Source organism: Rhinopithecus roxellana, chromosome 20, assembly GCF_007565055.1.
Source record: "Rhinopithecus roxellana isolate Shanxi Qingling chromosome 20, ASM756505v1, whole genome shotgun sequence".
NCBI lineage: Eukaryota > Metazoa > Chordata > Mammalia > Primates > Cercopithecidae > Rhinopithecus > Rhinopithecus roxellana.
Window position 1 is genome coordinate 70941108 of NC_044568.1, and position 15818 is coordinate 70956925.

General features: G+C 49.3%; 1 protein-coding gene across 3 annotated transcripts; it reads left to right on the plus strand.

The window, feature by feature from the left end:
• Window positions 1-281: 281 nt before the first annotated feature.
• On the plus strand, window positions 282-15818 carry RNPS1 (RNA binding protein with serine rich domain 1). 3 transcript variants are annotated; one of them, XM_030924794.1, is made up of 8 exons: window positions 282-631; window positions 3913-4100; window positions 4334-4489; window positions 5359-5550; window positions 5799-5901; window positions 6204-6357; window positions 13331-13472; window positions 14877-15818. In XM_030924794.1, the coding sequence occupies exons 2-8, from the start codon at window positions 4030-4032 to the stop codon at window positions 14974-14976; spliced, it is 918 nt and encodes a 305-aa protein (XP_030780654.1). In that variant the 5' UTR covers window positions 282-631; window positions 3913-4029; the 3' UTR covers window positions 14977-15818. The 3 variants fall into 3 exon arrangements, with proteins under 3 accessions (XP_030780654.1, XP_030780656.1, XP_030780655.1); XM_030924795.1 differs by lacking the exon at window positions 282-631 and adding an exon at window positions 800-1023; XM_030924796.1 differs by lacking the exon at window positions 3913-4100 and having other exon boundaries at window positions 304-631; window positions 14877-15812.

Below are 15818 nucleotides of genomic sequence, written 5' to 3' on the forward strand. Positions count from 1 at the left end.
CCCGGTGGAGGTCCGCCTGCGCGGAGGCCGCGTCCACGCGAGCACCCCAAACGTCACCAGTGGGTTTTGACCGCTGGAACGCAAGTCCTGCCCCAGCCCGTCTCTCCGAGCTACTTCCGCCCTGCAGGCCCCCACGCCCCGCCACGCAAGGCCGCAAAGGCTGCGCACCCCTCCTGTACGACCACCCTGCCGCTCTCAGCACAGCCGGGCCCGGAGCCCCGCCTCCACCGCCGGCGACTGGGGCCAGACTCGGCCCGGGCGGGCCCAGGGCGCCCGCGCAAGGAAAGGGGCGGGGCACGGCCGCCCTCCGCTCCGGAGGACGAGCCTCGGTTATCGCGCGGCCCTCCCAGGCTCAGCAGGCTACCCATGTGCTCGCTCCAGCAAGCGTGCAGCCAGTCCGGTCAGTCCCAGGGACTTTACCGGCGAGGAGACACCTTGAACGTCCCCAACGCGGCTACCACAAACTGCCTTGACTCGCTAAGGCTTCCCCGCTGCCGCCCATTGGGCCAGGCGTTTACGTCATCGCTGCGCGCCGGACGGCGGCGTCTTCCCGCTCCTTGACTCTGACGTCAGAGCGGCGCCGGCCTCGGAGGCTGAGGAAAGCAGGAGGAGGTGGTGGCGGCGGGAAGATGTAAGTTGGGGCAGAATCCGACCGCATCCGTGTTTCGGGGGCTGCCCGTCAGGCCCGGCAGGACGCATCGTGAAGCCGGTCCACTCCTCAGCCCCGCAGTGCGGCGGTGGCCTGGCAGCGCGGTGCGGGCTCCGAGAAGAAAGAGTGTGGCCCGGGGCGGGCGGAGTGGGAGGTGTCGAGGCCGTGGCCCGGAAGTGATCGAGGCCGCCGCGGACGGAAGGGCGCCTTTGCTTCGTCCCCTCAGCGGTGGCGCAGCCAGGCCCGCGGGACTCGGAGCAGCGGGGAGCGCGGCCTCCGTCCTTGGGGCCCTCCCGCCGGGCCGGAGACCCAAGCCCCCAACGCCAGGCGCTGCCCTGGAAGCGCTCGCGGCCCGGCGCCTGGACGGGGGAGTTGTGAGTGAACGCGGACGGGGAGCGGCGAGGTCGGCGTGTCGGCCCGGTGCCGGCGGGCGCGGAGTTTCTTTGTGGGATGCGGTGGAAGGTCGGCCGATCCATCCTTCGGAGTCATTAATTCAAACGTGTACTCCGCGAACGTTTCCCGGACTCCCGTGTGCAATTCTCGGCGCTAGGCCGTGGGGATACGGCCCACTATGGACCGAGCACGGTGGCCGAGCTCAGTTTGATGGGTTATCCCAGAGGGGTGGATACGGGAAGGTTAAGGTTGATGGAGGAGAAACGTGGAGTAGGCTTTTTGTCTTGATTTCGCATGAACTGTGCCTGAAATGTACTCTTAAATGGGGAAGGTGCTCTGAAGATTTATGCCGAAACGCCCTCTCCTCGAGATTTAACTAATTGTTCTCTCCTCTCTCTGGCTGTTGGACGCGCACCTTTCCGGAGGATGGGGGAGGTAACCGAGGTCCTGAGCCGGTACCTGAACTTGGGTGAACAGAGAACCTCAACTTTTGCTTTCTAGCACTCGACCGCACCCAGCAAGGCGTCCACTTACTCAGTGGTTCTTAGTGTTTGGAGTGCTTAAGAATAACTGGTGGTGTTTGATTTCACAAAGTACATTCGGGCAGATCTTTAGGTCTGGGGGGTGGGACTGGAATCTGCGGTTGTGACCTCCACTCTAGGTCTGTGCTGTCCAGTAAAGGAGCCATTGGCCACATGTGGCTACTAAGCATGTGAAATACAGCTCATCAAAACTGAAATGTTAAAACACATACCAGTTTTAGAAGACGATGAAAAAAAAGTAAACTTTTATTAGTAGATTTTTATGTTGATTATATGTTGGAAAGATAAGGATGTGTCAAATGTTAAAAACTAATTTCACCCATTTTTGTGACGTGGCTACTAAGGAATTTCAGATGATGCTTGTGGCTCCTCACACTGTTTCTGTTGGACGGTGCTGCTGCAGGTGATCCTAAGGCGGGTGGGTGCAGGAACCCTGCTGAGAGTTCAGAAATTACTTGTGACTTTGGAGACAAATGTCTGGGGGAGGGAGGCGCCTCCAGACATGGAGACACAAATCTTGCTCCTAACGTTTATTGAGCCTTTCATTAATGCCCTGGGTTAACTATAAAGTTGGAATTGTAATTGTCACCATATTGATAAGAAACTTGAGAAAGGATAAGTGACTTATCTGAAATTACACAGTAAAACCTCAAATCAAACCCAGGCCCTCTGGTTCCAGACTCTGAATGATACTCACTGACTGTCCGAGGACACCAACAGTGTCGAGGCACTGTCTGTTGGGTGTCTGCAGAACCTTACTGTTCTAAGGCAAAACATGATACCCCCGGACAAGAGCAGCAGAGGTGGTGTTCGGCCCTCCTTGGCTCATTTGACTGTTTAAAGCCAGGTGCTTTTCTTTCTTGGGTCAGAACACGTTTTCAGCAGCATTTTGAAGCACCCCTGGCAGGTACTGCCCAGGGAAACCAGGACCCCATTGGTGTGCTGTGTCCTCCTTACCAACTGGCTCTTGGAGAAGGTGAGACAGAAGTAGCTGAGACTCACATCCTGAGAGCTTCACTTAACAACTCCTGCAGCTTGTGCAGAACCTTACTGGAAATACTGAAGGCAGAGGTCCCTGGAAAATAGGGCCCATAACTAATTAGTAATTTGTTTTTGAGTAATGAGTAACCGCTATTTGAGCACATTCTGCAGTCCAGGCATTTTGCTAAACTCTTACATGGCAGGCAGTCTCTCATGTAATTTCAATGCCTACTTTTTTTCTCCATCTTATTTTTGAAAAATTTTTAAAACACAGGAAGGTCGAATTATACAGTTAATACCCACACAAAGACCACTTAAGGGCCAGGTCTGGTGGCTCACGCCTGTAATCTCAGCACTTTGGGAGGCCAAGGTTGGCGGATGATGAGGTCAGGAGTTGGAGACCAGCCTGGTCAGTATGGTGAAACCCTATCTCTACTAAAAATACAAAAATTAGCCAGGCTTGGTGGCAAGCACCTGTAGTCCCAGCTACTCAGGAGGCTGACGCAGAAGAAACGCTTGAACCCAGGAGGTGGAGGTTGCAGTGAGCCAAGATCGTGCCACTGCACTCCAGCCTGGGTGACAGAGCAAGGCTCCATCTCAAAAACAACAAAACAAAACTCAGAGGTTAAGAGTCTGTAAGTTATATTTCTGCTATATTTGCTAGATGGTGTATCTAGGCACCCATCAATCTTAGGTTTTCTTTCAAAGTAAATTACAGACTTGCATGTATTTTCCCCTACACTCAATATGCATACTATTAAAGTACAGTGCAATTACTGCTTTTTAAAATGATTCTTCTGCTTTTTAAATGTTCATATGGTACGTTTCATCTATTTGCTTTTGAGTATTAAGTGTTTTAATGCTGGTACCAGTCACTTTTGAAATGATTTTTGCTTCCAGTCACATCCGTGTATCCTAAAGGCAAATTGCCGCAATAAAACAGGAGAGCTAATCCTATCTGGAGACCACCCTTGAGTTAGGTTTTTCTCTGTTGTGCATATGAATGTGGTGCTGTGGCATTTTGAAAGGACTGCAGGGGCTCATCAAACTTGTGGGTGAAAACTGAATTGTTCAGCTTGTAAAAGAACAGTGATGGGCCCCACCATCTCCTCCATTTTTTTAAGAAAAAGATAAGTGGGGGTGACAGTTGTGCCTCTGCCTCCTGTGCAGGGTAGAGACTTCTCCATGAGCACATGGGGACTGTCCCTGTGTGTTCCTGACTGTGTGGACACTCATTGCTTACTGTGCTCCCTTGCTGTCTTTTTGTGTGCTCAGCTTTTGACTGCAAAGTAGACTTGTTGCCTTGCCAATTCGTTCACTCTTTAAACCCTTTTATCTTGTTATTAGGCTGCTCTTTGGCGTAAATTGCAATCGATTAGGGATCGTTTCTCAGAATCAAGTTAGAAGTGAGAGTTCAGATAAGTGAGGCCGCCATTGCTGCTTTGAACACCTCAGAAGGGGAGAATGGATTTATCAGGAGTGAAAAAGAAGAGCTTGCTAGGAGTCAAAGAAAATAATAAAAAGTCCAGCACTAGGTAATCCTTCTGTAAGATTTTTCTAGTGCTACTTGGGGGTGCTTACTGCTAGGGACCCGCAGAAAGGGGGAAGTGGAGAATGTTCTGCATTCTACAGTCAGTGTTCTGAGCCACAGGCCACTTTACTCTGATCACCTGGGATCTCTGTGGCCCTGCTGATCCCCTCTTTTGGGTTGTGCTGTTTGGGTTTGGTCAGAGGAGCATGCAGTCTCACACTCTTCCTCACCATCCAGGGCTCCTTCACCCACCAAACGCAAGGACCGTTCAGATGAGAAGTCCAAGGATCGCTCAAAAGATAAAGGGGCCACCAAGGAGTCAAGTGAGAAGGATCGCGGCAGGGACAAAACCCGAAAGAGGCGCAGTGCTTCCAGTGGTAGCAGCAGTACCAGGTGGGGCAGGCTGGCCTGGAGTCTGGAGGGGACCTGTGCCACAGCCACACCCCTACTCCCCACAGATGGCTCAGTGTTCTTGATTATTTACAAAGAAAACACATCCTCTGATTGTTAGTAGAGACCGTAATTTATGGCAGACTGGCCAGGTGCAGTGGCTCATGCCTGTAATCCCGGCCCTTTGGGAAGCTGAGGCAGGAGGATTGCTTGAGGCCTGGAGTTCAAGAGCAGCCTGGGCAACAAAACAAGAGCTCGTCTCTACAAAAAGTAATTTTTAAAATTAGCTGAGAGTGGTGGCATGCATCTGTAGTCCCAGCTACTTGGGAGGGCTGAGGCAAGAGGATGGCTTGAGCCCAGGAGTTTGAGGAAAATAAAATTGGTCGGGTGTGGTGGTACATGCCTCTACTCCCTGCTACTCGGAAGGCTGAGTCAGGAGGATGGCTTGATTCCAGGGGATTGAAGCCGCAGTGTGCGGAGATCATGCCACTGCACTCCAGCCTGGGTGACAGACCCTGTCTCAAAAGAAAAAAATCAATCAAGCCTGGGTCAGCCTCAGCCAGCAGCTGCCTTCCCAGCCTGAGTTGGCAGTTCTGACTTTTGCCAGAGTCCTTTGCCTCCCAGCAGGAAAGGCTTCTGTATGGGTAGAAGGCCGCCCATCACCTCTATCCTGTCCCACATACAATGTGACACCTAGGGCTCTGGCTTGCTGGGGGATTGGGGGGTGATGTTTTCCCCATTGGGGAAAGCAGCGAGGCCTGGAGACACCCAAACAGCAGCCTTCTCCTGGAGGGAGTGCAACAGACTTGGAGGAGGCGTCTGTACTGTGAGACTTGGCGTGTGGTGGTTGTGACCCCTCATCTTGCCCTCAGATCTCGGTCCAGCTCGACATCCAGCTCAGGCTCCAGCACCAGCACTGGCTCAAGCAGTGGCTCCAGCTCTTCCTCAGCATCTAGCCGCTCAGGAAGCTCCAGCACCTCCCGCAGCTCCAGCTCCAGCAGCTCTTCCGGCTCTCCAAGTCCTTCTCGGCGCAGACACGACAACAGGAGGCGCTCCCGCTCCAAGTGAGTGCCCTGTGTCTGGGATCTAAAGTTTACAAGCTGGTGGCTACAGGTTTACCATTGAGGTTATAAAAGGGACCCAGAAGGAGTCTTTCTGTGTTAATAGGATTTCTGAGACAGGAGTAATGCAACTAGTAGGAAAGTCTTCCTTGTTAAAACTGTCACACAAGCAGATAAGAGCCCATTTGAAAGGAATCTAGTACATTTTGACTTGACAGAAACTGTTTCTGGTGTTTTGTTTTCTCAATCAGATCCAAACCACCTAAAAGAGATGAAAAGGAGAGGAAAAGGCGGAGCCCATCTCCTAAGCCCACCAAAGTGCATATTGGGAGACTCACCAGGAATGTGACAAAGGTGAGGATCACGGATGTCTCCAGTGAGCAGTGGGGTGTAGACAAGCAGGCCTGTGCCTGCAGGTGAACTTAGAACGTAGCCTTTTGGGGACTGGGGCACGTGGTTTGAGTAAGAGCACTGATTCGTTCCTCTTAGTGGGCCATAAATACATGTGTCTAGGAGATTAATCCCAGAACAACAGTGGTACTTGTCAGATGGAATGTTTTACCCTGCTGAGGTTTTAGTCATGATGTGGTGAACTCTCTGCGTCTGACATGACTGACTGGTAGGTGGGCATTCGAGTGATCCTTCTTTCCCTCTAGGATCACATCATGGAGATATTTTCCACCTATGGGAAAATTAAAATGATTGACATGCCCGTGGAAAGGATGCATCCCCATCTGTCCAAAGGCTATGCATACGTAGAGTTTGAGAATCCAGATGAAGCTGAGAAGGCGCTGAAGCATATGGATGGAGGTGGGTGACCCTGCCACACACCCCTGACCTCTCAGAGTCCCGCCGCTACTGGGGACTTTCAAACTGATTTCCAACTGTGCTGCACTTCTTTTTGTTTGTTTGAGATGGAGTTTCACGCTTGTCGCCCAGGCTGGGGTGCAGTTCCCAGACCAAACTGAGGTTTGGGCTGCTATTTCTCATTACCCAATAACAAGATGCACATTAACTGACCAGGTAGAGAGTTTTTATTTCTGCAACCGATTGCAGGGAAAAGACCTGGAAATTATTGGCAGACCAACTTAAAATTAACAGAGTTTTTCAGAGCTTATATGCTTTCTAAGCTATATGTTTATATGTAAGTGTTCATTTATCTAAAGATGTAAGTGATTAACTTCTTTTAATCTATAACTAAGGATTGAGTCTTGAAGACCTTTGTCTGGAGCCTCAGTAAATTTACTTAATTTAAATGGGTGTAAGTGTCAGGGTAATTACCCTTACTTTTCCTTCTGCTAAATTACAGAGGTTTGGGGAGTTTTCTTCCCAATAAAACTGGCTTAACCCTAAGTGAGTCTTGTTAGGAATACCTTCATTATTTTGTTATAAGACCCAGGAAAGACCTAAGTTAAACTCTTTGGGCTTTTCTTATATCCCAGCCTTTGTATAGGGGCCTTGGCTTTTAATATTTAACTACTTAGACAGTACTAAAACACTTGTTACAGAGGCCTGCGTTAGTGAGACCTGGCCTGCCACAATCCCCACTGTCAATTTGCTCATGTTTTTTTCATACTTGTATATTTATTTATTAATCACGAGAATCGTAGGGAGATGGAGCATTGTAATCTTTTCTGGCTGCTTCTTGCTGAGAGAGGGTTGTCGTCATGGGGCATGGAACACAGCGCTGGAGTGGAAGAGGTCGATTTGTTCCTGATAGCACTTTCTGTTTTGGGGGCTTAGAGGCAGCACCTGCTGAAACATAATAGTATACAACAGCAATACATATAAATAGGTTGCTGCTGTTTTCTTCTGAAGTTTAGTCTTCAGTTTACAGGGCTTGAGGAAAGCACAGCTTAGGTTTCAGTGATTTCCAATTAGGAAAAAGGAAAAAATTGAAAACATTATTTGGGTGTACTATAGTTTTTGAAACAATTTTTTTTTAGCTTCCCATTTTTATTAAAAGACAAATTATGGTAGGATTGGTTTGCTTTATTATACTTGGCTTAATTATTTGTATGCAGTGGAGCAAGAATCATAATTTTTTCTATAGGCCTTTTAAATGGGCTTGGATGGAACTTCGTTTCCATAGAAGGAATCTGAGATAATACCTTTTTAAACCCAAGCCCAGCCATGGATATGTACCATTAAATACCTGTGAGTTGGGTGAAATCCTCTTCTCTTGAGGTTCCAAGATAACTTGGGGTTTTTGTCCTGTTAGAAAGTGACATGTTGGCTGGGCGCAGTGGCTCAAGCCTGTAATCCCAGCACTTTGGGAGGCCGAGACGGGCGGATCACGAGGTCAGGAGATCGCGAGACCATCCTGGCTAACACGGTGAAACCCCGTCTCTACTAAGAAAAAACTAGCCAGGCGAGGTGGCGGGCGCCTGTAGTCCCAGCTACTCGGGAGGCTGAGGCAGGAGAACGGCGTGAACCCAGGAGGCAGAGCTTGCAGTGAGCTGAGATCCTGCCACTGCACTCCAGCCTGGGCGACAGAGCGAGACTCCGCCTCAAAAAAAAAAGAAAAAATGAATACATACAAACAGACTGGGCGAGATGGATCACCTGAGGTCAGGAGATTGAGACCAGCCTGGTCAACATGGTGAAACTCCATCTGTAATAAAAATACAAAAATTAGCTGGGCATGGTGGTACACACCTGTGGTCGCAGCTACTCGGGAGGCTGAGGCAGGAGTATTGCTTGAACCTGGGAGGCAGGGATTGCTGTGAGCCAAGATCACGCCAGTGCACTCCAGCCTGGGCAAGAAAGTGAGACTAGGGCTCAAAAAAAGAATACACACACACACACACAAATAGTTTCCAAATTCTGAAGAAATTAGGTGGAGAGAAACAAGTTCCAAGTTTTGTTCATAGGAGTATGCTTAATTGTTAAAAGCTGTTAATAATTTACAACTTTTTTTTGACTTTGAAAAGCAAAATAAAGGATTGGGAATGTTTTAAGCAAAAAGTGAAAAAGATTACTTCAGTGTCCTATTAGTTCAGTTTATGCAGTTAATTTCTGCCCTGCTTGATATTAATGAATGCTTTACCTCTTTTTTTTTTTTTTTTTTTTTTTTACTTCCGAGACAGTCTCGCTCTGTCACCTAGGCTGGAGTGCAGTGGCGTGATCTCTGCTCACTGCAAGCTGTGCCTCCCGGGTTCACGCCGTTCTCCTGCCTCAGCCTCTGGAGTAGCTGGGACTACAGGCTCCTGCAAGCATGCCCAGCTAATTTTTTGTATTTTTAGTAGAGACGGGGTTTCACCGTGTTAGCCAGGATGGTCTCGATCTCCTGACCTCGTGATCCACGTCCCTCAGCCTCCCAAAATGCTGGGATTACAGGCGTGAGCCACCACGCCTGGCCTCATTGTAGCTCTTTAAGAGTCCTGAACGGTTTTCCTTTATTCTGATGTCACAATCTCCAAAGTTATTAGAAATGTGTATTTAAGAGCACCTGTTAGAACTCTATAGCTGATTATAAAACCACCTTCTAAAGAGGATTAAAACAAGACAACAATTGTTTATGGATGACAAAGGTTTTAGGGTAGCCATAGTTAAAGACATAGTTGACGAGGAAGTTTGTTAACTCTGTGGCACACAATAATTTAACATGATTATAATTTTTACGGATAATGTACACTAGTATACATTGCAATTGTAGGAGTTTTACGTGATTTTGGAACACATATCTATAACATTTATAAAAATATAGTCCAAACAAAGCGAAACCCCATTTTATATTTGGCAATGCTTCCTGTATGATTTTTGGTACCAAATAAGCCAAATTTCACCTTTACACATTAGTGTGCTGTGAATGTTAATAAACCCAAATCTTTTCTTTCTTTTTTTTTTCTTTCTTTTTTTTTTTTTTTTTTTGAGACTGGTTTTTCTGCTCTTGTTGCCCAGGCTAGAGTACAATGGCACGATCTTGGCTCACTGCAACTTCCACCTCCCGAGTTCAAGCGATTCTCCTGCCTTAGCCTCCCGAGTAGCTGGGATTACAGGCGCCCTCCACTACAGCCAGCTAATTTTTGTATTTTTAGTAGAGACATGGTTTCACCATGTTGGCCAGGCTGGCCTCGAACTCCTGACCTCAACTGATCACCCACCTTGGCCCCCCAAAGTGCTGAGATTACAGGCGTGAGCCACCATACCTGGCCCCCAAATTTCTTAAACCTTTTTTTTTATTTTATCCAACTGAAAACAATCTTTTAACTTTTTTTTTTTTTTTTTTTTTTTTTTTGAGAGAGAGTTTCACTCTTGTCACCCAGCCTGGAGTTCAATGGTGCGATCTCAGCTCACTGCAACCTCCACCTCCTGGGTTCAAGTGATCCTCCTGCCTCAGCCTCCCAAGTAGCTGGGATTACGGGCTCCCACCACCACACCTGCCTAATTTTTGTGTTTTTAGTAGAGATGGGGTTTCACCACATTGGCCAGGCCTGTCTCAAACTGCTGACCTCAGGTGATCCTCCCACTTCGACCTCCCAAAGTGCTGGGATTACAGGCATGAGCCAACGCTCACGGCATGGATTCCAGTTCTTAGTGGGTATGTGATTACCAAAAAGATGTTTTAGGAAGAACTTTTTTTTTTGTAGCTCCAGTTTAAAGGAACATTATTCTTGGGGGAAGAAAATTAGCAAATAGGCGTAGATTAACATTTTGGGGAGTTTCCAATCTGTTAAAAGCTTTAGTATCAAATTCAGGTTTCTTACATAGAATACATTTGGCTTTTTATATGGGAATTTTTTTTTTTTTTTTTTTTGAGACGGAGTCTCGCTCTGTCTCCCAGGCTGGACTGCAGTGGCCGAATCTCAGCTCACTGCAAGCTCTGCCTCCTGGGTTTACGCCATTCTCCTGCCTCAGCCTCCCGAGTAGCTGGGACTATAGGCGCCCGCCACCTCGCCCGGCTAGTTTTTTTTGTATTTTTCATAGAGACGGGGTTTCACCATGTTAGCCACGATGGTCTCGATCTCCTGACCTTGTGACCTTGTGATCCGCCCGTCTCGGCCCCCCAAAGTGCTGGGATTACAGGCTTAAGCCACCGCGCCCGGCCTGGGAATATTTTCTGTAATAATTTCTGAGAACCAGAAGTTTCCCAGTGTTTCAGCATTTTTAGTTTTATTTTGTTGAGTGACTGGATTTACTGAATTTATACAGTTTATTTCTTAAACTCCTGTATCATAACCACTCATGACGTTTATAGCTATTTGTATCTGGGCAGAATGGTTTCTTCTTTTTCTTTTTTTTTTTTTTGAGACGGAGTCTCCCTCTGTCGCCCAGGTTGGGGTGCAGGGGCGTAATCTCGGCTCACTGCAAGCTCTGCCTCCTGGGTTGACACCATTCTCCTGCCTCAACCTCCCGAGTAGCTGGACTATGGGCACCTGCCATTAACGCCCAGCTAAACTTTTTTTTTTTTTTTTTTTTGTATTTTTAGTAGAGACGGGGTTTTCACTCTGTTAACCAGGATGGTCTCAATCTTCTGACCTCGTGATCCGCATGTCTTGGTCTTCCAAAGTGCTGGAATTACAGGTGTGAGCCACCACGCCTGGCCAGCAGAATGGTTTTAAAAGCACATGGACCCTTGTGAATCGTTTTGGGTGGCATTTTGTCCTCAAGTCAGCATTTTGAGGAATGTGGAGTCATCTCTGCGCCACTCCCTGCTGCTCTGACTGAGGCGGCTGGCGCTGAGAACAAGCCTACAGTGCTGTCTGGGCTGCCGGGCCTGGTGGGGAGTGGAGTGTGCATGCCCCAGAACTTTCCATCCTCTGAGGCCCTGTTACAAACCGTATAAATAGCTTAACTGGTTTTTTTCAGTAATTGCCCTTCAGGCATTAGGAAAGTTTCCTTGATACTTGACTAACTTCTCTTTCAAGTTACTTAAGTCCTGAAATGGGTTAGGAGCTCTGTGCCCTCACATCAGCTGTTGGCCTTGTAAGTCACGCCTTTGCTTTGGAGTCTGCTGATTATCTGCTGTTTGACAGTCTGAGTGCTTGCTGAGCTAAAAACCCAGGAGACCCAGGTACCTTCTGGGTGGGTGTGATTATAGACATTCCAACTTCTCGTAAGATTCTGGTAGGATTTTTTGTGTGTCCTCCATACTGTCTTTGAACGGAGTGAGTCCACCCTGTCTCCAGAGGAGATGAGAAGGGGTTGGCCTTTACTGGCAGCTACACAGAAGATGGATTTTTTTTCATTATTGTAGAGTCAGTGCTGTGAAATCCCTAATTTGGGCTAACTTAAGCTGAGTTTACTGAAGTTAAACCTTTTAAGTATGTTCTGAATACATAGCCACGTGCCCAAGTTAGTCCCCATGTACCTTCAAGGTACAGTTGAGAAAACAAAAGAGCCCTTTCCCCCTTAGGTCACAAAAGGGGTTGTGCTTGGGCTTCTGATATCCCCAGCTACCAGACAATTCTTGAGGTTGGGGCACATGCTCCCCTTCCTGGGTTTGCACCTCCATTTCCTTTCCTCTCTCCCTGGAGCCCACATCCCACACTGCCTCTCCTTGCTTCATGCACATGGCGTGTGTTTCAATGCCGTCCCCGTGCAGAGCCACCTCTCTGAGACTGCTTGTTTCCAAACGTAAAGTCTTTGGCATCTCCTGAAACTTCCTTCGTGCTGCTCCCCACCGAAGCCCCACCTCTCCGTAAATGGAAGCTCATCCCAATGGTCCCTTACCACCCCCATCCCATCCATCACCAAGCTCTGGCAATTTTATCTCCCAGCTGTTCCCTGAATCCTTCCATTTCCCTACCAAATCATTTGATGTTGATTCATGCTCCTCTCTGCCACAGAGCCCTCCTAAGAGAAGTTCTCGCCATTCTCTTAGCCCCAGACCTGGCTTCCCTTGGTTGGAGGAGAAGGAAGCGCAAACGCTGATACTACCTGCATGGCCCTACCAGGAAGCCCCACCCTGACCCTGGGGCCTTCTGTTGCCTTCTCTCACCAGTGCTTTGGGTCCTTCCCAGCACAGGGCCCTGCAGAGCCCTTCTCTTCCTCCTAGTGGATTCCAGCACATTCTTTTTTCTTTTTTTTTTTTTTTTTTTTCCCTTGAGATGGAGTCTCAGTCTGTTGCCCAGGCTGGAGTGCCATGGCTTGATGTCAGCTCATTAGTAGAGATGGGGTTTCACCATGTTAGCCAGTCTGGTCTCGAACTCCTGACATCGTGATCCACCTGCCTCAGCCTCCCAAAGCACTGGCATTACAGGCGTGAGCCTCCGCACCTGGCCTCCAGCACATTGTTTAGCTCTTGACTTGGATGACTCTTGACTTGGGAGGCTGCCTCGACACACGGAAATTGGTGTTTCCTGTTTGTGTCCATGCTTCTTTTCCTCATGAAACATTAGTCATAATGTTATTTCTGTGATTTTTTTTTTTTTTTTTGAGACGGAGTTTTACTCTTGTTGCCCAGGCTGGAGTGCAGTGGCACTATCTCCGCTCACTGCAGCCTCTGGTTCCCGGGTTCACGCCATTCTTCTGCTTCAGCCTCCCAAGTAGGTGGGACTGAAGGTGCCCCCCACCACGCCCAGCTGATTTTTTGTATTTTTAGTAGAGATGAGGTTTCAACACGTTAGCCAGGATGGTCTCAATCTCCTCACCTCGTGATCTGCCTGCCTCAGCCTCCCAAAGTGCTGGGATTACAGGCATGAGCCACTGTGCCTGGCCCTATTTCTGTGATTATCTTACATTGTCATTGTGCCCCCAGGCCTGTCTCGTTCACTGTGGCATGCCTTGTCTAGGGTAGTTGCTTGTTAGATGTTTTATGACTTGCTCTCTTTTTCAACAGGACAAATCGATGGCCAGGAGATCACTGCCACTGCCGTGCTGGCCCCCTGGCCTAGGCCACCCCCCAGGAGATTTAGCCCTCCCAGGAGAATGTTGCCACCACCGCCCATGTGGCGCAGGTCTCCGCCACGTATGAGGAGAAGGTAAACAATCTGTAGTTTCAGTGGACTAACCAGGCCACAAACCTCATGTGACCGCAGTGGCTTTGGGACCTTCTATCCAGCCCTGCCTGCCTGCCTTCTGCTGTGGTGGCAGGAGAGGGAGAGGCGGCAGAGAGGAGGAGCCCTTCAGAGCTCATGGAGAGAGCAGGAGATGCCCTAGAGTTGCACCAACATAGCTTCGTGAGTCTGGGCAGTGGTGTGGTGTGGCCTTCCTAGGAGACCACTAGACCTGTGAGCCCAGGTGCAGGCCCACTTTTTTTCTGAGCTAACAAGAAGGGCTAGGAGAGGGAGAAGTTGGGGGTCAGAAGGGTTGTGAGGCGGGGGTGGTAATTCCTCGGCAGACGCCACAGTTCAGCCTCCCTTGCCAGTGGTGAGTTGTGCTTTCAGCCTTTGGGGAAGAGGAGGAAAGCCTGGGCTTCTGCCTTGGGTCTCACAAGCACCCGTTCCCAAGAGCTCAGGGCAGGCCCATCAGGTGGGACCTGTCCCAATTTCTGGTATTAAAAAGTAAAACTTCAGCTGGGTGTGGTGGCTCACGCCTGTAATCCCAGCACTTTGGGACGCTGAGGCGGGCGGATCACGAGGTCAGGAGATCGAGCCCATCCTGGCTAACACATTGAAACCGCATGTCTACTAAAAATACAAAAAATTAGCTGTGCGTGGTGGCAGGCGCCTGTAGTCCCAGCTACTTGGGAGGTTGAGGCAGGAGAATGGCGTGAACCCAGGAGGTGGAGCTTGCAGTGAGCTGAGATTGCACCACTGCACTCAGCCTGGACAACAGAGTGAGACCCCATATCAAAAGAAAGAATACAATTATTAGCTGGGCATGGTGGCGCACACCTGAAGTCCCATTTGTTTGGTAGGCTGAGGCAGGAGAATCGCTTCAACCGGGGAGGCAGAGGTTGTGGTGAGCCGAGATCATGCCACTGCACTCTGGCCTGGTGACAGAGTGAGATTCTATCTCAGAAAAGTAAAACTGGGGGCCGGGCGCGGTGGCTCAAGCCTGTCATCCCAGCACTTTGGGAGGCCGAGACAGGTGGATCATGAGGTCAGGAGATCGAGACTATCCTGGCTAACACAGTGAAACCCCGTCTCTACTAAAAAATACAAAAAACTAGCCGGGCGTGGTGGCGGGAGCCTGTAGTCCCAGCTACTCGGGAGGCTGAGGCAGGAGAATGGCGTGAACCCGGGAGGCGGAGCTTGCAGTGAGCTGAAGTGAGCTGAGATCCGGCCACTGCACTCCAGCCCGGGTGGCAGAGCGAGACTCTATCTCAAAAAAAAAAAAAAAAAAAAAAGAAAAGAAAAGTAAAACTGGGGAATTACCCAGAAAGAAGCTAGCTTGCCCCTACAGCCTGAACTACTCTGATGTGGTTTCTCCTCTTCCTGCAGGTCCCGCTCCCCGAGGCGCAGGTCCCCTGTGCGCCGGAGATCACGCTCCCCGGGCCGCCGCCGCCACAGGAGCCGCTCCAGCTCCAACTCCTCCCGATAAACAGGCCACTGAAGCTCTCGCCCCTGTAACTTATACCCTACCCAGCTCAGTTTTGTCACTTTTCTAGCCAAAGGAAGATCAGTAGGAAAGCAAACCCTTCACTCGGGTAGAATTTGCAGGCAGCAGTCAGCACCCCTCTGCCCGCCGGGCTCTGGCTGCAGAAGTGCTGTTGGTTTGGGTGTTGTGTGCCTGTCAAGATTGCCTCCGGTTTTCTGGCTAGAAAGCTCACCGGTTTCCAGTTTCTAAGAGTCAGTTCAGTGGCAGGGCCACTAGGAACAAGTGAGGCGCTGGGGGGTGGTGTGACCCTGCCTGCCTGGGAGCACACTTTTCGCTTCCCTGGTGACCTGAGATGGTGGCCAGACTGCCCTTGCTGTTGCTGGGCGGTGTCCTTTTGGAAAGGGAGCCATCCCGAGCTTTAGTGCAGCTGCCAACCCTGTTAGCCCCGGCCTCTTAAGGCCTCTTCCGACTTCAAGGGTCACACACCCCCGAAGATCTCTCATCCATGGTAGTTGCTGTGCATGGTTCTGTCTCTCCGTACACCCATGCACACACCCCACCCCACCATCCTACTCTGAAATTGGTGAGTGAGAGCCAGCTCTGCGGGATCATCACGCAGCCATGGTTGTGCCTGCCCTTTGTGGTGGTCTTTCAGGTTATCTTGGCAAATGTACATTGCTTTTTTTGTTGTTGTTGCTTTTTTGCTTTTATTGTACAGTCAGTACTATAAAATTTCTCTTTGAGTTTTATACCTTTGTAGCATTTTAGATGACATTGTGTTTGTACTTTGTTGTGTAGAGTGGAAGAATTGTGTTGAATAAACCCAAGATTGGAATGCAGATCTA

What these genes read in the sequence shown, in the direction of transcription:
- RNPS1 (XM_030924794.1), top strand. Translation starts at nt 4,030, where the DNA reads ATGGATTTATCAGGAGTGAAAAAGAAGAGCTTGCTAGGAGTCAAAGAA. An exon ending in AGTGGTAGCAGCAGTACCAG is followed by an intron (nt 4,490 to 5,358) that starts GTGGGGCAGGCT and finishes TCTTGCCCTCAG; the next exon opens with ATCTCGGTCCAGCTCGACAT. An exon ending in GCTGAAGCATATGGATGGAG is followed by an intron (nt 6,358 to 13,330) that starts GTGGGTGACCCT and finishes CTTTTTCAACAG; the next exon opens with GACAAATCGATGGCCAGGAG.